Source organism: Patagioenas fasciata, chromosome W, assembly GCF_037038585.1.
Source record: "Patagioenas fasciata isolate bPatFas1 chromosome W, bPatFas1.hap1, whole genome shotgun sequence".
Classification (NCBI taxonomy): domain Eukaryota; kingdom Metazoa; phylum Chordata; class Aves; order Columbiformes; family Columbidae; genus Patagioenas; species Patagioenas fasciata.
The window spans coordinates 70,088,393-70,109,600 of record NC_092559.1 but is presented as its reverse complement, the minus strand read 5'-3'; the positions used below and the strand labels follow the sequence as shown (position 1 = coordinate 70,109,600).

The 21,208-nt window shown below is 46.1% G+C and overlaps 1 protein-coding gene across 1 annotated transcript in view; it reads right to left on the bottom strand.

Moving 5' to 3' along the window:
• LOC136114494 (E3 ubiquitin-protein ligase UHRF2-like) overlaps nucleotides 1-20,112 on the bottom strand; it is a 144,679-nt gene extending 124,567 nt beyond the window's left edge. The window contains exon 1 of the mRNA XM_071801618.1: nucleotides 19,594-20,112. Within this exon, the coding sequence (XP_071657719.1) occupies nucleotides 19,594-19,746 (153 nt within the window). The 5' untranslated portion in view covers nucleotides 19,747-20,112. The remainder of the gene's footprint in view (nucleotides 1-19,593) is intronic.
• Between the last annotated feature and the right edge of the window lie 1,096 nt (nucleotides 20,113-21,208).

Below are 21,208 nucleotides of genomic sequence, written 5' to 3'. Positions count from 1 at the left end.
AGAGTGTGACCAGCAGGTCGAGGGAGGTTATCCTCCCCCTCTACTCTGCCCCGGTGAGTCCGCTTCTGGAGTACTGCGTCCAGTTCTGGGCTCCCCAGTTTAAGAAGGATAAGGAATTACTGGAGGGAGTCCAGCAGTGGGCTACAAAGATTATTAGGGGCCTAGAGCACCCTTCTTATGAAGAGAGACTGAGAGACCTGGGTCTGTTCAGCCTGGAGAAGAGAAGGCTGAGAGGGGATCTCATCAATGTTTATAAATATCTCAAGGGTGGATGTCAAGAGGATGGGACCAGACTCCTTTCAGTGGTGCCCAATGATAGGATGAGGAACAACGGGCACAGACTGAAGCATAGGAGGTTCCATCTGAATATGAGGAAAAGCTTCTTTACTTTGAGGGTGAAAGAGCACTGGAACAGGCTGCCCAGAGAAGTTGTAGAGTCTCCTTTCTCTGGAGACATTCGAGACCCACCTGGACACATTCCTGTGTAATCTACTCTAGGTGAACCTGCTTTAGCAGGTGGGTTGGACTAGTGATCTCTAGAGGTCACTTCCAACCCTAACCATTCTGTGATTCTATGATTCTGTATGCAATATTTCCTGTGCAAGTTATTGGACTGATGTATGGAGATACAGAAGGTACCGCCATTTCCTTCAGCAGTCATGATGATACGTATACCATCATGACTATCAGAAAAATTTCTTTGTTGCCATACTACATATGTCAAAGCTGCTGATATTGTGTATTTTGTCGAGCAGTAAACTTGCTGTCAAAGCACACCTCAAAGTGTATCCCTGGAGGACCAATTCAGTAACAAAGACCAAAAGAGCCAGATAACTAGCTCCCTAATAGATAGACTACAATGACAGCAAAGTTGGTCAGACTAAATTTATCTGCTACAGGGGAGCACCTATTTAACCATTAAGCAAGTTTGCAGAGCACAGCTAAGAGACTTGGCAGCTGGCACAGCAGGGGGCACAAAGGAGGCCCAGAAACTGCTCCAGAGAGAGTATAGGGACTGCTTAAAACTGTGTAACAATGGCAGTGACATGCCATGGGGCTTGGTGCCCAGCACTGGGTGGAGCAAGTACCCCTGGTATGGCAGAGAGCTTGACTCAGACACAGAGCCCTGGAGGGAGGATGCAGCTGCCCAGGTGTGGGGCTGCAGGGAGTGCCTGGGGCCTCTCCCTGGGACTGGGGGTGATGGTGGCATCACCTGTGAGAGACATGCTCTGGTCGAGGCACTGAGTCAGCAGGTGAAGGAGCTATGGGAGGAGGGGAGCAGGCAGGAGATGGACAAGGTCTTCCACAGAGACTCTATAGAGGCGAGACCCTGAGCCACATGAATACTGTGTTCAGTTTTGGGCCCCTCACTACAAGAAAGACATTGAGGTACTGGAGAGAGTCCAGAGAAGGGCAACAAAGATGGTGAAGGGTCTAGAGAACAAGTCTTATGAGGAGCGGCTCAGGGAACTGGGACCGTTTAGCCTGGAGAAAATGAGGCTCAGGGGAGATCTTATCACTCTCTACAACTATCTGAAAGGAGGTTGTAGCATGGAGAGTATTGATCTCTTCTCCCAAGTAGCAAGTGATAGGATGAGAGGAAATGGCCTCAAGTTGCACCAGGGGAGGTTTAGATTGGATATTAAGAAAAATTTCTTCACTGCAACAGGCTGCCCAGGGAAGTGGTTGAGTCACCATCCCTGGAGGTGTTTTAAAAGACATATAGATGAGGTTCTTAGGGACATGGTTTAGTGCCAGAGTTAGGTTAATGATTGGACTTGATAATCTTGAGGGTCTCTTCCAACCAAAATGATTCCATGATGCAAGGAAGGAGGGATGGCTAGTGGTTATGCTTGAATGACAGCAGGATGGACGCGCCCAAGTGGGAGGGAGTGGGTGGAGCTGGAAGCTTCTGACTTGTGGCAGCAGCAGAAGAGCTCCTGAACTGTTGTGGCAGGTTGACCTTGGCTGGCTGACAGATGCCCACCCAGCCGCTCTCTCATTCCCCCTCCTCAACAGGACAGGAGGACAAAATAAGATGAAAAAGCTTGTAGGTTGAGATAAAGACAGGGAAGTCACTTACCAATTACCATTGTGGGCAAAACAGATTAGACTTGGGGAAAAATTAAATTTACTTTTCTTGCCAATTAAAATAGAGTTGGATGATGAGAAACAAAGACAAAAATTAAAACATCATCTTTCCCCCACCCCACCCAGACTCAACTTCATTCCTTCCTTCCTGACTCCTCTACACCCACCTCCCCGCCCCCCTGAGCAGTGCAGGGATACGGGGATTTGGGGGTTGTGGTCAGTTAATGATACTTTGTCTCTGCCACTCCTTCCTCCTTACATCCTTGCTCCAGTGTGGCTCCTCTCCATGGGCTGCAGGGAAATACCTGCTCCACTGTGGTCTCTTCCATGGGCTGCAGTGGAATATCTGCTCCGGCACCTGGAGCACTTCTTTGCCCTTGGTGTTCACAGGGACGTTTCTCACACTTTCTTTCCTCAGTCCTCTCTCTGCCATGTGGCGTTTTGCCCTTTCTTAAATATGCTTTCATAGAGGCGCCACCAGCTTCTCTGATTGGCTCAGCTCTGGCCTGCAGTGGGTATGTTGTGGAGCTGGCTGGAACCATCTATGTCTGGCACAGGGCAGCCCCTGGTCTCTTCTCACAGAAGCCACCCCTGCAGTCCCACCCCTGGCTACCAAAACCTTGCCACGGCACACCAAATAGAACTGTGCATCAGCACCAAGAGGGAACATTGGGTGACTGCAGTTGGAGTCTCCCTTCTGCAGGGGACCCATCCGCTGACCAGACTTAGGATCATAGAATAATTCAGGTTGGAAGGGCCCTAGTCCGACATTCTGCTCAAAGCAGGGTCAACACTGAATTCAGACCAGGTTGCTCAGGACTTTATCCAGTCAGGTCTTGAAAACATCCAAAGACAGAGATTGCACAACCCCTCTGGGCAACCTGCTCTACTGCTTGATTGACTTTATTGTGAAAAAGTTTTCTCCTTACATTGAGTCAGAGCCTCTCTTGTTTCAGCTTATGCCCGTTGCCTCTCATCCTCCCATCATGCACCACCGTGAAGAGCCTGGTTTTGTCTTCTTGTAGGAAAGGATCTGTCACAGGAGGTTTGTTGCTTGCTGGAGGCCCAGATACAGGATACTACAGAGAGGCTGCCAAGGCTCGTCCAGTCCTTTGACCTGTTATCCCTTAGTGCTCATTTGTGTGGATGCTGGTAACACTGCAAAAAAGGGACATAGAGCAAATCACAAGTGACAACAGAGGTCTGGGAACAAGGGTGAAGCACATGGGAGCCCAGGTGTTCTTCTCAATACTGCGGGTGAAGGGAAAAGGCTCCGGCAGGAGCAGATGCATCCTATAGGTGAACACCTGGCTGCACAGCTAGTGTGCATGGGATCCTAGTTGATTGATGAGGACTGCTGAGAAGGAACAAGAACCACCTGACAAAGTGGGGCATCTTTGCCAACCTGGGAAGGAGGACTTCGAACTAGGTCTGACAGGTCATGATGACCAAGTCCTGAAGAGAAATAAGGGAACAGGGGCATGGAGAACGTAGGCCTTCACTTTCCCTGTGAAAGCAGCACAAGTGGGAGCCCATCTCAAGTGCCTGCACATAAATGCATGCATCATGGAGGGGGGACACACATGACAAAACCAAGACAAATCAATATTCTGGGCATGGTTGCAGGGCTCTGTTCTCATTGGGATTACAGAGATGTGGGGGATAGGTCACATAAGTGAAGTGCAGCCATGGATGGATGAAGCTCTTCAGAAAGGACAGGCTAGACAAGAGGCAGAGGGGAGTTGTGATCTGTGCAAAGGAGTAGCTCAAACACACACAGCTTTTCCCTGGAGCGGGGAAGGAGCCAGTCAAGAGAATGTGAGTACAAATGAGAGAACAGACCAACAGAGGTGATGCCTGGGTGTACTGGTTTTGGCTGGGATAGAGTTAAATTTCTTTGTAGTAGCCTCTATGGGGCTATGTTTTGGATTTGTGCTGAAAGCAGTGTTGATAACACAGGGATGTTTTAGTTATTGCTGAGCTGTGCTTACACAGCGTCAAGGCCTTTTCTGCTTCTCACGCCGCCCTGCCAGTGAGTGGGCTGGGGGTGCACAAGAAGTCGGGAGGGGACACAGCTGGGACAGCTGACCCGAACTGACCAAAGGGATATTCTATACCGTATGATGTCACTCTCAGCAATAAAAGCTGGGGTTAGAAGGAGGAAAGGGGAGACGTTTGGAGTTACGGGGTATATCTTCCCAAGAAACTGTTATGTGTGATGGAGCCCTGCTTTCCTGGAAATGGCTAAACACCTGCCTGCCAATGGGAAGTAGTGAGTGAATTCCTTATTTTGCTTTTTGCTTGCATGCACAGTTTTTGCTTTACCTGTTAAACTGTCTTTATCTCAACCCATGAGTTTTCTTATTTTTACCCTTCTGATTCTCCCCCCATCCCACTGGGCAGGGAGTGAGCCAGTGGCCGTGTGGTGCTTTGTTGCTGTCCGGGGTTAAACCACAACACTGGGGAGATGTCTGCTATAGATCACCTGATCAAGAGGAAGTAGAGGAAGCCTTCTTTACGCAACTGGAAAAAGCCCACACGATCACAGGCCCTGGTACTCATGAGGGACTTTGACCACACCAACATCTGATGGAAAGGCAACATGAAAGGACAAAAATTGATCCAGGAATTTTTTTTGAGTGTGTTGAATACAAGCTCTTGATGGAGATAACAAGCTAACTAAGGGAAGAGATGTTGGACCCGTCACCCACAAACAAAGAACAGGTTGTGGACATAAAGGTCAATGGCACCCTTGGCAGCAGCCACAATGAGGACGAAGCTGAATATCCTGAAAGAAGTGAGCAAGACACATAGCAAAACTATAACCCTGGGCTTCAGGAGAGCAGATTTTGGCAGGATACTATGAGAGACTGTTCTAAAGGGCAAAGGGCTCAGGAGGGCTGATTGATTGATCCTCAAAAAGACAACCTCCTCAAAGCACAAGAATAATCCATTCAGACATGCAGGAAGTTGAGCAAGTGTGGCAGAAGGCCAGCACAGATGAACAGGGGATTCCTGACTGAGCTCAAAGACAAAAAGGAAGTATACAGAAGGTGGGAGCAGGGAATGGCTTCCCAGGAGGAATATGGAGATGCATGCAAAGATTTAGTTAGGAAAGCCAAGGCTTGGCTAGCAAGAAATGTAAAGGGCAACAAGAAGGGCTTCTATAAGTACAGCATCAGCAAAAGAAAGGCTAAGGAAAACGTGCCCACTGCTCACCGGTGCTCGGAATCTAATAGCTAAGAACATCAAAAAGACTAAGGAACTCAGTGCCTTCCTTGCCTCAGTTTTTTACAGGTAAGGTTGGCCCTCAGGTCTCTCAGATCCCTGAGCCTAGTGGCAGACTCTGGGGCAGGGAAGTATTACTCACAGTAGAGGAAGACTGAGTTAGGGAGCACTTCAGCCAACTGGACACACACAAGTCCATGGAACCAGATGAGATGGCCCCGAGGGTTCCTGATGACTGGAAAAAGGCAAACATCACACCCATCTTCAAGAAGGAGAATCCAAGGAGAAAAAGACTGGTCAAACTCGCCTCAGAATCTGGGAAGGATGGGGAGCAAATCCTCCTGGAAGCCATGCCCAGGCACACAAAGGAACTGGTCTTGCTCCAGTATGCCCATGTCTTTCTTGTAATGGGGAGACCAAAAGTGGACACTACTCCAGATAAGGTCTCACAAGTGCCAAGACAAGAGAGGGAAAGGATCACTTCCCTGGAACTGCTGGCTGCACTGTTACTAATACAGCTCAGGAGGCTGTTGGCCTCCTTTGCTGCAAGGGCGCACTGTTGGCTCATGTTCAACTTGTTGTCCACCAGGACCCCCAGGTCCTTTTCATAGAATGTCCTGAGTTGGAAGGGTCCGACAAGGATCATCGAGTCCAACTCCTGTCCCTGCATACGGCAACCCCACAGTTCACACCATGTGTCTGAGGCCATTGTCTAGTCGCTTCTTGAACACTGTCAGGCTTGGGGCTGTGACTACTACTTTCCTCTGTCCCTGGGAAAGTAATGGAACAGCTTATCCTTGGTGTCATCTCAAGGCACATAAGGGATAAGAGGGTCATTAGGGGCAGTCAGCATGGCTTTACCAAGGGTAAGTCATGCTTGACCAACCTCATAGCCTTTTATGAGAATGTAACAAGGTGGATGGATGATGGCAGAGCGGTGGATGTGGTCTACCTTGACTTCAGTAAAGCCTTTGACACAGTCCCTCACAGCATCCTCACAGCTAAATTGAGGAGGTGTGGTCTAGACAATAGAGTAGTGAGGTGGGTTGCAAACTGGCTTAAAGAGAGAAGCCAGAGAGTGGTGGTCAATGGTGCGGAGTCCAGTTGGAGGCCAGTATCTAGTGGAGTGCCTCAGGGGTCAGTACTGGGGCCAATATTATTCAATATATTCATTAATGATTTAGACGAGGGAATTGAGTGTACTATCAGCAAGTTTGCTGATGACACTAAGCTGGGAGGAGTGGCTGACACGCCAGAAAGCTGTGCTGCCATCCAGCGGGACCTGGACAGGCTGGAGAGTTGGGCGGGGGATAACCTGATGGAATTTAACAAGGGAAAGTGTAGAGTCCTGCATCTGGGCAGGAACAATCCCAAGTTCCAGTATAGGTTGGGGAATGACCTATTAGAGAGCAGCGTAGGGGAAAGGGACCTGGGGGTCCTGGTGGACAACAGGATGACCATGAGCCAGCACTGTGCCCTTGTGGCCAGGAAGGCCAATGGCATCCTTGGGTGTATTACAAGGGGGGTGGTCAGTAGATCGAGAGAGGTCCTCCTTCCCCTCTACTCCGCCCTGGTGAGACCCCATCTGGAATATTGTGTCCAGTTCTGGGCCCCTCAGTTCAAGAAGGACAGGGAACTGCTGGAGAGGGTCCAGCGTAGGGCAACAAAGATGATTAAGGGAGTGGAGCATCTCCCTTATGAAGAAAGGCTGAGGGAGCTGGGGCTCTTTAGTTTGGAGAAGAGGAGACTGAGGGGTGACCTTATTAATGTTTATAAATATGTAAAGGGTGAGTGCCACGAGGATGGAGTCAGGCTCTTCTCAGTGGCAAACAATGATAGGACAAGGGGTAATGGGATCAAGCTGGAACACAAGAGGTTCCACTTAAATTTGAGAAAGAACTTCTTCTCAGTGAGGGTAACAGAGCACTGGAACAGGCTACCCAGGGAGGTTGTGGAGTCTCCTTCCCTGGAGACATTCAAAGCCCGCCTGGACACATTCCTGTGCGACCTCACCTAGGCGTTCCTGCTCCAGCAGGGGGATTGGACTACATGATCTTTTGAGGTCCCTTCCAATGCCAAACATACTGTGATACCTCCCTGGGGAGCCTGTTCCAGTGCTCCACCACCCTCTGGGGGAAGAACCTTTTCCTAATGTCCAATCTAAACCTCCCCTGGCATATCTTCCTGCCATTCCCTCGGGTTCTGTCATTGGTCACCAGAGAGAAGAGATCAGCACCTACCCTTCCTCCTCCCCTTGTGAGGAAGCTATAGACCGAAATGAGGTCTCCCCTCAGTCTCCTCTTCTCCAGGCTGGACAAACCAAGTGACTTTAGCCACTTCTCATTCGACTTCCCCTCCAAACCCTTCACCAACTTTGTAGCCCTCTTCTGGACACTCTCCGGTAGCTTTATATCCTTTTTATACTGTGGCGCCCAGAACCGCACACAGTACTCCAGGCGAGGCCACACCAGTGCAGAGTAGAGTGGGCCAATCACCTCCCTCGACCGGCTGGCAATGCTGTGCTTGATGCACCCCACCCCAGGACACGGTTGACCCTCTTGGCTGCCAGGGCACACTGTTGGCTCACGTTCAACTGGCCGTCAGCCAGAGCCCCCAGATCTCTCTCCGCAGAACTGCTCTCCAGCCTCTCGTTCCCCAGTCTGTATGTACAGCCAGGGTTGCCTTTTCTGCAGAGCTGCTTCCTAGGCAGCCATCCTCCAGCCCGTACTGTTGCACGGGGCTATTCCAGCCCAGGTGCAGGACTTGGCATTTGTTTTTGTTGAACTTCATGAGGTTCCCGTCAGCCCATTTCTTCAGCCTGTCCAGATCCCTCTGAAAGTCCAGCACATTGACTGCTCCCCCTCCAATTTGGTATAATCTGCAAACTTGCCAAGAGTGCACTTTGTCCCCTCATCCAGGTTGTTAATGAAGACATTAAACAGTATTGGTTCCAGTCTCCTGAGGGACCCCAGTAGTTACTGGACCCCAGCTGGACTTTGCAGCACTGATCACAACTCTTTGAGCCCAGTGGTCCTGCCAATTTTCTACCCGCCCATATCATGCCAATTTGGTGATAAGGAGACTATGAGAGAGTGTTTCAAAAGCCTTTCTTCAGTCAAGGTATACAACATCCACTCCCCTCTCCTTGTCAACAGAACCAGTCACCACATCATAGAAAGAAATGAGGTTGGTAAGGCACGATTTGCCCTTGGTAAAGCCATTTTGGCTGCTTGCAATCATCTTCTTGTCCATCATGTGTTTAGAAATGGCTTCCTAGTGGATTTGCTCCATAACCTTTCCAGGGACTGAGGTGAGCCTGGCTGGCCTGTAGTTCCTTGGATCCTCCTTCCTGCCCTTCTTGAAGATGGGTGTGACATCTGCCTTTTTCCAGTCATGAGGAACCTCCTCCAATTGCCATGACCTTTCAAAGATGATAGAGAGAAGCCTCACAGTGTCATCGGCCAGCTCCTTCAGCACCCTCAGATGCATGCCATCTGATCCCATGGGCTTGTGTATGTCCAAGTGGGTTAAGCGATTCCTAACTCTTTCTTCCTCTACTGTGGCTACTGCTTTACTCTCCTAGACTCTGCTAGGATGCTCAGGGACCTGGGAGGCCCAAGGGCAGACCTTACCAGTGAAAACTGAGGCAAAAAAGGCATCGAGTACCTCAGCCTTTTCCCTGTCACTTGACACAAGGTCCCCCGCCCCATTGAACAATGAGCTCATGCTCTCCTTCGTCTTCATTTTGCTACTGATGTACTTAGACAAACCTTTCTTGTTGCCCCTCACCTCCCTTGCTAGGTTCAACTCCAGCTGAGCTTTGTCTTTCCTGACTGCATTTCTACTTGTGCATGCAGTGTCTTGATATGCCTCCCAAGTAGCATGTCCCTGCTTCTACCTCCTGTGTACTTCCTTTTTGTGTCTGAGCGCAGTCAGGAGCTCCCTGTTCATCCATGCTGGCCTTCTGCCACACTTGCTCAACTTCCTGCACATTGCAAATGGATGGTTCTTGCGCTCTGAGGAGTTTGCCCTTGAAGATCAGCCTTCTCTCCCGGGCGTCCTCACCCTCCAGGGCAATTTCCCATGGGATCCTGCCAAGCTGGTCTCTGAACTAGGCCAAAATCTGCTCTTCTGAAGTCCAGGGTTGTAATTCTGCCGTTTGTCTTGATCATGCCTCTCGGGATCTTAAACTCCACAGTTTCATGGTCACTGCAGCCAAGGCTGCCCTCGACCTTCACACCATCAACCAGTTGTTTGTGAGTAGCAGGTCCAACAGTGCATTTTCCCTAGTCGGTTCGCTGATCACCCGCATCAAGAAATAGTCTTCTGTACGCTCCAGAAGTCTCCTGGATTGCTTGCGCCCTGCTGTATTGTCCTTCCAGCAGACACTGGGGTGGTTAAAATCCCGCACGAGTACCAGGGCCTGTAACTGTGAAGCTTTCTCTGGCTGCCTAAAGAAGGCTTCATCTACCTCTTCTTCTTGATCAGGAGGTCTGTAGCAGACACCTGGCACAGCATCACCTGTGATGGCCTGTCTTCTAATCCTTACCCACAAGCTTTCAACTGCTTTGTCACCTGTCCTAAGGTAAAGCTCCATGCATTCAAGCCGCTCCTTTGTGCAGAGCTCAACCCTTCCTCCTCGCCTGCCCACCCTATCTTTCCCGAAGAGCCTGTATCTCTCCATTGGAGCACTCCAATCAGGAGAGCTATCCTACCACGTCTCCATAATCCCAATGAGGTCATAGCTCTGCAACTGTGTATGGACTTCTAATTCCTCCTGCTTGTTCCCCATGCTACAGGCATTTCTGTTCAAGCATTTGAGATGGGCTCCAAGTCGTGCTGCTTTTACAGGGAAAGCGTGAGAGCCTCCCCTGTCATGCTGTCCCCCAGATACATCTGTTCTGCCCCTTGTGCCTTCACTTCTCTTCAGGTTATGGTAGCCCTCTCCTGGCATACCTAATTTAAAGCCCGCCTCATTCGGTTAGCAAGACTGTTTGCAAAAACACTCTTGCCCCACTTTGTCAGATGTATCCCATCCTTGCTCAGTAGCCCTCGCTCCTCAAAGAGGGTCCCATGGCCATAGGAGACAAAGTCCTGCCTGTGACAGCAGCCACACAGCCAGGTCTTGACCCACTGGATGAGTCCACTTCTACCTGAGCCTTTCCTCCTCACTGGCAGCATTGAGGAGAATACCACCTGGGTCCACATGCCCTTCACCCTCACCCCCAGAAGTTCTGTAGTCACTTGTGAAATACTCCAGGTTACCCCTGGCAGTAACATTGGTGGCCACATGGAAGTGCAAGAAGGGGTAATAGGCTGAGGGCCAGACAAGCCTTGGTAGTGCCTTTGCAACATCCCAGATCCTGGCCCCTGGCAAGCAAAAAACCTCCCAAGACATCAGTTTGGGTCAGCAGATCGGTGCCTCTGTCCCCCACGGTAGGGGATCTCCAATGACTGTCACTTTCCTTTTTCCCTTTGCGCAGACACAAGGTTTGGGCTCAGCTGGCTCTGATGCATACCCTGAAGGGTCTTGTTTGTCCTCACCAGTGCCCAGGGCACTATACCCAGGGCAGTTGCAGGTCTGCAGGTGGAGCAGGAGCCTTTCTTCCATTTGCCAGAAGTCACAAGCTTTCAGCCTTCTCCATCCTGACAGCCACCCTCAGCTATCTGTTTGACCATGGTCTCTAGCTGTCCCTCCTTCCTTGCTGTGTGTGGCTCAGGCTGTTGTCTCTGCAGAGTTTCTGCAAAGACCCTGTCAATCTCCTCATTGTCCTCCCCGATGATTCGCAGCCTGCTCACCTCTTCCTGCATCTCCTTCACCTGATGACTCAGCATTTCGACCAGAGTGCATCTCTCACGGGAGATGCCATCGCTGCCCCCAGTCCCACAGAGAGGCCCCAGGCACTCTCTGCAGCTTGAGACCCAGGAAGTGTCATCCTCCCACCCCACCCCACCCCAACTCTGTTTGGATCAAGGCCTCCAGTGTGCCAAGGGCATTATCACCAGTCAGTGCTGGGGAGTGTGTCCTGCTTCACATTGAGACCATCGCCGCACAATCTCCAAGCAGCCCCATGCAGTCCTCAGCATAAGTGCCTGTCCCCCCTGCACCACAGCCGCGTTAATAACTGCTGCGACAACTGCCATGTCACCACCTGCTGCTCTCTGTGAGCCAGATCCTCCCTAATCAGGAGTCAGCCTTTCTGTGTGCAAATTGCTGTGCAAACCGAGAGCATCCCCTGCAGCATCCCAGGTGCCCTGCACCACAAACCGCCCCTGCCAGTGGTTGCACCTCTGCAGCGCTCTGGGCTGCTGCACTCCCTAAGGAGGAACTAAATAACAAAATCATTGCATGCTTTGTAGAGGCTAGGAATTTCTATGTGTTTGGAAGATGTCGTCTTTTTCTTGCACTTGTAGATGCTCAGTATACTGACAGATGCACCAGCTATGACTGTTTTTGAAATTACTGGAGTTAGAAGAGCTAGCGAAGTTACTCTTGCTTTAGTACATATTCTAATATCCCTTTAGAGAGTAATTTTTGACTTATACGAAATACAGCTTGACTAATTATTTACCTGTCGACTTCATAAATGTAAATTATGAACTGACAACAAATGTTCTTAAAAATATTATTTAAGATTATTTACCAAGTGTTTATCTTTTAGTTTAATATGTTGCCTAGGCACCCTCATTTTGGGGGAGTCATCTTTGAGCAAAGTTTTTTTCAATCTGCTATATAAACTGTTGGATTGAATGTCCTATCAAGCTGATCGGAGGACTTGCTGTTCACCCATTCCCCAAAGCTTAGTTTCAGAGACAAATTGCAGTACCTAGTTTGACAAAAAATGCCAGTTTTTTTAGGTTGGATACTTAATTTGTCTGAGGGGTTATTTGCGACTCAGTAATGCTTTCATGATTTCTGGTGAAGTAGGAGCTGACTACTGGAAAGAAGAACTTTTTTGTAAGTAATACTGTGTTCAGTAAGGATTTAAAGTGTCTATTTCATTAATTTGCTCTGAATGTGCACAGATTGTCCTTGTTTGTTCATATATAGACATGGGGCTATATCCTGAATTTTCCCTAGCTGACATTGCTTTAGTACAACTTGGAAAGTTGGAACAGATGAGAAGGTGTTATCTTAATTGCAGAGGGAAGGGTATGCTGCAGAAAGTGGTACTATGTTGTACATATAGCTGCATCCTTGCAGTAGCTGGCTATGAGAATGTAGCCATACTGGTGGTGAGCCTCTTGTCATGTTAACTTTAGTATAGTGTGTACTTCAAGAAACCACATCTACTTGTAGCTTTCCTTCTGTAACAAAGTAGAGCACCTCAGGTACTGATTGTCTTCCAACTCAGGTTATTCTTTTAAACCTTAATGAAGCAATAGTGCTGGGTAGGGATATACAGATAAGTTACTGTTAAATCAGGTAGCGTAAGAACTTGAGTGTGCCAGTTAGTTTTTTGGTAATTCTCTTTTTTTTTTTTTTTTTTTTTTTGTCCCCAAAGATGATAGTCACTATTGCAGATTAATTGACTTGCTCTAAGTTTGCACATTTGCTGATATTCTAGGAACTCGGGTTTTTGTTCATACCAGAAACAGATATTTTTGCCCTGAGTATCGTTACTGCCGAATACCACACAGTTCTTTATACTTTTTAAATTGTTAGAGAAGCATGCTTGCAGCAGTCTCCTCTCTGGTGTTCTAGTTGCAGACTTAAATGTAGCATTACTAGCCGTAGAATAGTCTATAGCCATAGAATACTCCTGTAAAGACTGGTTTAAAAAAAAATTACTTGTGCAGAGAATAGAACACTAATTCATTGTAAAATAGTATTTTTAAATAACTCTGTGACAATTGGCTTAAGAATCTGCTAATCGCTGAGTTAGTGTTATTTAAAGGGGGATGTGCCACGTAAAGGAATGGTTGATTTTGTGTATGATGGTGGGTGCATGGGTTTCCCCATCCTTCTGCATTACCCATCAAATAGACCTGGGTCCCTGAGCAAAGGCAATCCCACAATGCTTTTCCCTGCCACTTCCCTATATGCACCTTATCTCCTCCCACAATATGTAGAGGCTGTGTTTGGGCAGGACCAGGTCGGTTATCTGATCCTCTGGTGTTAACCTGCCAAGTGGCTTCTGCTAATTTTACATCCCAGTGCTTCTATTCCCCAGCACTCAATGCTCTCAGCATAGTCTTTAACAGTCATTCAGTCTTTTCTGGAGGTTTGTGGGTGACAGGGGGTGTGATACACTCAATCAGTGCCATGTTTCCTGGCCCAGGAGTCTATGAGGTTGTTTCGGAAATTAGTCCCATTGTCTGACTCGATTCTTTCTGGGGCGTCTTGTTGCCACAGAACTGGCCTTTCAAGGCCCAGGATGGTGTTTCAAGCAGTAACATATTTTACAGGGTGTGTTTCTAGCCACCCAGTAGTTGCTTCCACGCAGTGCTTGCCTTGGCAATTTTGTGGCAGTATGGTCAATCTACCAGACCTCGCCATATCGATATCCATATATTCATATCTGTATATTCATATATGTATATATAAATAAAAAAGGAAAGGGTTGGTTGGATTTCCCCACCCCCCCAAGGAAGTGTGTGAAAAGCAAGAAGAAATAGGCTCAATATGATATATACTTTATGTATTATATTCTTACCTGCCACGCTCATCATAGTGTGGTAAAACAAGTTTATTCATGCCCTGGGGTTGGCTTCTATGTTAATGTGTTATCTTTCGGGCTCATTTTTTTTTTTTTTTCTGAGTTTTTTTTGCTTGCTTGTCGTTTGCTTGTGGTTTAGGGGGGTTTTTTGTTTGTTTTTTGTGTGTGTGCGTTTTACTTTTTTAAGAGACATTTAGATGATCTGTAGAAGGTAAATTTCCTTCTTTATGTTAAAAAGAAATAGAAGAAAAGGGTGTCTAACAAATAAAGTACAACTAAAAATACATCTGTGAAACATTCCTATTAAAATATTATTTCCAAAACAAATGTGAAAAATAGTTCCCCCAATTTGATTTTACAGTAATTGAACCTATTCTGAGCATTTTTAGAATTTACTTTAAATTTTTCATCCTAAAGTCCTCTTCCATATGCCTTATCTTCTTCACTTGGTATGGCTCCATAGCAGTTCTATTGCAATAATGTTTTCTTATATTTGGTGTGCAGTGTACGAAGGCATTCCTTAAGTGTTTGGGGTTTTTTTTATACTATTTTAATCCAGTTAATATTTCAAATAAAATAACTGTTTATACACTACCCTTTTTAAAAGAATGACTGTGTAACTGAAGCGATGTATACCTCAGTGGTTTAATTCAAATCACAGGAAAAACCTTGTATTGTTGAAGTAATATACATTTAATTAGTTGAAGGCCTGAGAAAATGTGTTAGGATTATGAATAAATGAAACATGCTCTACAACAGAGTAGCTTCATAGCTTACTACCAGCACTATTGTGAGCACAGAAAGGAGAAGAGTCATGAGAGACTTGTGTTTCTTACAGCTGAAAGATTTATGGAAGTACCAGTCTCGATTGGTTATGATAGCAGCCTTATTAGACTTGGAGAGCCCATCTCTCTCCCCCCTCCTTTCTCAAACATTGAAGGATTCAGCAGCAGTGTAGGTCAAAAAGAATCAGGGTTAATTAATAACTCCAATTTAGAAGTCCAAGAAAGTCTGGTTGTAGGATAATATTTTAAGTACACGTGCTTATTTTAGTCACAAGGAACAATTCCATGAAGCAAGAAAAAGTTCAGTGGAAAGAGAGATTAAGCTGATTTGTACGTTAAAAAAAATAAATCAGCCTCAACTTTAAAAAAATATATTTTTTACAAATTGTGTTCATAACATCTTATTAAGAGTAGAGGAAAAAAATACTTAAAGCACAACACTTGAATGACTGAACGTTGCTCTAATTTATCCAAAGCAAACCAGTAGTATAGAATTTTTTTCACTGACAGTTAAGTAGTTTAGTCAGTTTTCCTTTCTGTTCTTAACTAGGATTATAGAAAATAAGTATTCATTACCGAATTTTCCTTTTAGATAAATGAATTGGTGGATGCCCGTGATGTCAGCATTGGAGCCTGGTTTGAAGCTCATATAGAAAATGTTACTCGAGCAACAAAAGGACATAAGAATGGCAAAGCTCAAGTAAAGAGTGGCAATTTGTACAAAAGGACTAATGGAAACTTAAGTCAAGATTATTCTAGAGAGAAGAATGCAAATTATTTGGACAGTACACCATCCACATCTTATTCAGACTGCATGGACACTGATGAAGAAGCTATTTATCATATCAAGTATGATGAGTAAGTGCTTCTGATATTATTTTGAGGACATTGTATGTTTTGATTTGGTGTGTATAAACAAAGAATTTTGTTGAAGAAACTTGGAATCAAAGAGAGCAAGTTCAACATTGCAACCAAGGAAAGAAATGTTAAAAAGCCATAATGCCTTTCATTCAGATATAATGAATATCCTCAGAGTAATGAGTTGCTGGTGGTTTGTTTCGGTTTGGTTTTTGTGGTTTTTTTGTTTTTTGTTTTTTTTTTTCTTCTTTTATTCACAAATTCCCATGAAATATTAACTTTATCTTGACTTTACAAAACTCAGAATCCCTATCTCTAAAGAAAGGAACCTACGCATTGGATTTTTCTGTACTTGTAAAAGGAAATAGTCACTTCACTCAATCTATTGCCTATGTTCCTGTTGACACAGCTCAGGATCACAGAATCACAGAATGTTAGGCTTGCTTTGCTGCCAGGGCACACTGCTGGCTCGTGTTCAACTTGCTGTCTACCAGGACCCCCAGGTCCTTCTGTGCAGAGCTGCTACCCCTCCAGTCACCCCACAGCCTGTATTGTCACAGGGGGTATAGTGGGTTGACCCTGGCCAGCGGCCACGTACCCACACAGCCGCTCACTTGCTCCCCTCTCCTGCAGGATGGGGAGGAAGTAGAAGGAAAATGAGAAAAAATGTGCATCAAGATACAGTTTAAAAGGTGAAGCAAAAGCTGCACGTGCAAGCCAAGCAAAAAGCAGAATAAATTCACTAATTCCCCATCAGAAGGCAGATATCCAGCCACTTCTTGCAAAGGAGGGCCTCAGTGCACCTAACGGTTGCTTGGGAAAACAAACATCATGACCACAAACATCCTCCCACCTTCCTCCCCTTTCCCTGAGTTTTTATTGCTGAGCACAAGGTCACATGGCATGGAATATCCCTTTGGTCAGTGAGTCAGCTGCCCCAGCAATGTCTCCTCCCAACCGCTTGCACACACCCAATCTACTTGCTGCAGGGGCAGAGTGAGAAACAGGATGCCTCGATGCTGCGCAATTACTGCTCAGCAGTAGCCAAAACACTGGTGTGTTATCAACACTGTTTTGGTCATGTATCCAAAGCACAGTATCATACAGCCTTCTATGAAGAAAGTTAACTACATCCCAGCCAGAGCATGCACAGGGGAGTTAAGTTCATCCCAGGACTAAACCCTAACAGTTTATTCCTTTTGCATAATACATGGCTTTTGGTTCACCTCCCATATAATTATAACACCTGTGCATCTCTATCACCTCCCTGAGACTCTAACAGCAGTGCTTTACATATTGCTCTGGTTTTAACTGAGAAGGATTGCTCCCATACAGTTTCTCCCTTCTAGTTACTAGTACAATGAGATCAGCTGCTGGACCAACCAAACCAAATCATCAAGGAAGCTTTAGAACTCATTGTGAAGGTTACAAAAAAAAAAAAAACAACAAACAAACAAAAAAAAAAAACCACACAAACCACACCACCCAAACAAGCAAAAAAAAAAAAACTAAACCACACCCATACGTAATGAGTGAAACTTAATGAAGATGAAGACTCTACAACTCTAGCTTCACTGATGATCCCAACTGTGCCCTAAACTATCACCCATCCATGCAGACAAGTTCAGCTGTAAGATCTTGTTATTCCACACACATTAAGACACACCATACTGATATAACAGCTGAAACACAGATGCTCTAATTAGTTTGACCTCAGACAAACTACTTAGAGAATCACAACTTGCTACAAGCTCATTTTCTCTGCTTCTCACATAAACTGTTTTCCCCAAATAGCGAGAGCAGAGACCTGGTGCACTCACAGAAGTAGGAGCACCCTAAGCAGGATTTAATTAGCAACAGCTTGTTTTTAACTCAAACATAAGCACAATGAAGTAGTGTAACTGGTAAATATATAACCATTATTGTGCCCAAGAAGAACAGTAGTAGTAGTAGTAACAGACCACACGTCTTACGTTAACTGTGCAAATTACATAGGCATGTTATCAACTTGGTATAAGAACTAGCTGTGTGAACCAGAGCTTGGCATTAGCTGTCTACTACTGGGAAAGTAGTCCCTTCCTCTGCTGACCACCTCCCACCCTCCCAGCACTGTGCAGTATGTAGTCCAGAGACAGAGGTCAAAGACTAAGAACTGTCTGTCTAGAAACTCAAACATCCCACAGAAGTACAAGATCTGAAATCGGGGGGGGGGAGGGATGTGGAGACAGACAAGTCACATACTTCTGCTCCAGCTTCCCTTGTCTGAGCTCTGGAGCCTGATCACCTCACGACTAAGACCACTGAGGATTAACTACATGCTATCAACTTCATGGTACTGCATACTCACAATGGACTTATTATGTATGATATGATCATTAAGAACTGCCAGTTTTTATTATGTAGTAATAAGTAAGAAGTTAGACATTACCACAAAATGCATTGTTAATGTATGTCAACCTAGTCAAACTTTGTTTTAAACTGACTCAGTCTTCTAACCACTTCCATTAGTGAACTGTGATGAGAACCTTAACAACACACATAAAGACATACGTACACTGACTCATACATAACAGCATGTCTGCAGCCATCTGCTTTGACATGCCCTCACAAAACCTGGCTCCCATCTGTCTTGTGGAGCAGTAACAAGTTTGATTAAACACAGCCAGCATGATGCAAAACGTATTTGTTTCCTTTTGGTTTTAAGTACATTTCAGATTGCAAGTTCACACTCCTGTCATAAATAATCACCTCTTAGTGATAGCATACTGTTATTTCTCATGGTTATTCCTGTTCATACAGGTATATGCTTCATCTGTTAAAGGACAGAAATCTTGGCCCATCTTCCATTGCTCAGGTTAAGCTAGCATTGCCATGCTCATTTGTAGCAACAAGTCCCATCTTAAGAGTCAAACTCCTTAAAAATACAACACATATGATACTCCTTTTTTCCCCCTCATGTAACATTTATGCCTCAATCTAATACTCAAGCACTGTACATACCTCATTTATGTAATGCAGCTTAAAATAAGTTACACCTCTCATCAGCAAAAATACAGCTTGAGACAATTTCTTTGGAAAAAGATGTGCCCCACACTGATGAGGGTACAAAGTATCAAATCACAGAAAAACTTTTAAACAGTGGTCCCCAATACCACTGGAACCAGGTGTAGATTAAGCACTTCTTGAGATATCACCTACAACTAACATCCTTCTCTGTAAAAAGCTGTTTGTAGTACCTAAAAGGACTGGGACACTAAACTCACACGCAGCTTCAATACAAGGGAGACAGGGAGCGCAAGGAGATGTAGCCTGCCGCTGCACTCCCCCACCCCACATAGTCACATGCCCACCACCAGGAAGGATTCTAACGAGTCCTCTGTCTCTCCTCTTCTGGTGGATGAAAGGAGTTCAGAGTCCGCAGTCCCCAAAAACCCTTAGTCTGTGATGTAGCACCCAGGCCTTGGAAATCACTTGCAGTACTCTACACAAAAAATGCTTTCCTTATACCCAGATAAGGCACCGAGAGGATGGGAACTCAGGGAAAACACCTGCTTTCTCTTGCCTGATTGAAAAAGTAAAGCAAGGGATTTCCTCCCCCTCACACCCCACTGTCTGCTCTGTCATTTAGATGTGATAAGATGAAAGAGTCTCCCTTGGTTTGCGTGAGAAAGAAGAAAAACTCAAAGGGACCTCATCAGTACCCACTCACTACTGCAGGGGGTGGGGAAGAAAAGTATAGAAAGAAAACGGAGTTGAGCGCAGAGCCTTTTGTCAGGTCAGGCAGCTTGTCTTCCCTCCTTGCCCCTCACCGCCTCCTAGGCTCAGCAAAAGGAGAGAAAACAAAAGCCAGAGATCCCAGAATGGGAGGGGACGAGGAGTTTTGCATTCAGTCACAGAGAGAAAAACAGAAGGGGAAGATGACATAAAAGAGAAGCTCCCCTCCATCCCTACCCACCAGGTTTCCACCTCACCTGCTTGCCCCGGTAGAAGAGGCGCTGGCGGTCAGGGCTCACACAGAACATCTTCTGGATCTTCTCCCGCAAACATTCAATCTTGGTGAGACGGCTCAGATCATCAATAGTATGGGTCTCAGTGCCGTCTATAGTACGAACTTGGATCCACATGATGTATGCTTTCTGCTAGCTCAGCCACCTGCGGTGAAAGGGAGGTCTTGTTCTCCGAGTGCGTGATAACGTAAGACAGAACAGGCGTTTCCTTCACTTCTTTGTTCTGCTTAATGGAAGCAGGTTTTTTGAATCCCACCAAACAGGCAAGAGCCTCCCCGCCCGCAGGCCTCACTCAGAAGAACACGGAGAGATAAAGGAGACCCGATCCAATCCTCATCTACTCTCCAAGCGTATTCCGTAATCACACAAAGAGAACCGGAAGGTCTCCAAGCCAGCACAACACGAGGCAAAGCCTGGGGGGAATTGCTACAAGCAGGTCTAACAAACACCATCAGGAGCCGTTACCAACCCTCAGAGAGTGTTTACTAGCCACTACCGCTCTCTTACAGAGGTCACGGTACCAACAGTGATCTCGCGAGAGTCCTCAGCCGTAAAGAGACAACACTGGGAAGTGGGGGGAGGATAAACAGCATCGTCACCTCTCCTTCCGCATTCAGCTTTACACAAAGTCACGCCCAGCACCGCCCCGCCCTTTGAGCATTCTCTGGCCGGCATTTTTTTCCTTCTGCTCTGTAGTTGTATTATGGACTTCGGAGGGGGGAATAGTTTAGTGTGCTCATAGAGAAGCAGCCACTATCGTTCCTATCGGAGCTAAGCAGGAGCATCTTTAGTCTTAGGCCTGCAATTTATACCAATGATATAAGGAAGTGACTGTGCTTCCACCTTTCACTTTCAGACACACACGGAGTCAAGACCCAGCATGCTAGGTGTCATAGTGACACCTGATTTATGAGTGTTAAACACTTGCAAAGCCAGCTGAAATAAATGAGAGCTGCTTAATCCTCCTGGAAATCTGTTCCTTGCCTTTTTATCTTCATTGTTCCATCTCTGTTGTTGAGATAACACACACCTTCCTCTAACTATACCTACTACAGCATGATACCAGAGTGTCAAAGAGACACAAATTCAGAGTTTGCTTTACAGTTCGGTGTGAGAAATGCAGTTGTGATTCATGCTGAAATGTTTAATGTTTACAGATATAACCAAATGAGGCACGGGCTCTGAACCTGGAAAAAGGAAAAGGTGGTTAAGTTCTATGTAAAAAGTTAGGAAACTTGTTTATGAAATTATATTTATAGAGGGAACTAACATTTTAAGGGTTAACCAACCACATAATAAGGGCCTACTAACGAACTAACACTTTAAGCCACATAATGAATATCTAGTTTAGAGCCCTATGTAAGCAGTTGTGTTAAGAAAAAACAGAACCTCATCGAATGCCAAGATAAGAAGTTTTACTGCACCTAGCTGTAAACTTGAGGAGACAAGATAGCCAAGATTTACAGCAAAAAGGGGGTGCCAGTCTGGTTTCAGTCAACTTGGCAGCTTGGGTTCCAGCCAATTCATCATAATGAGCCAAAGGTAAAAAGTTCACTGCGACGAAGCTGAAGGAGCCTTC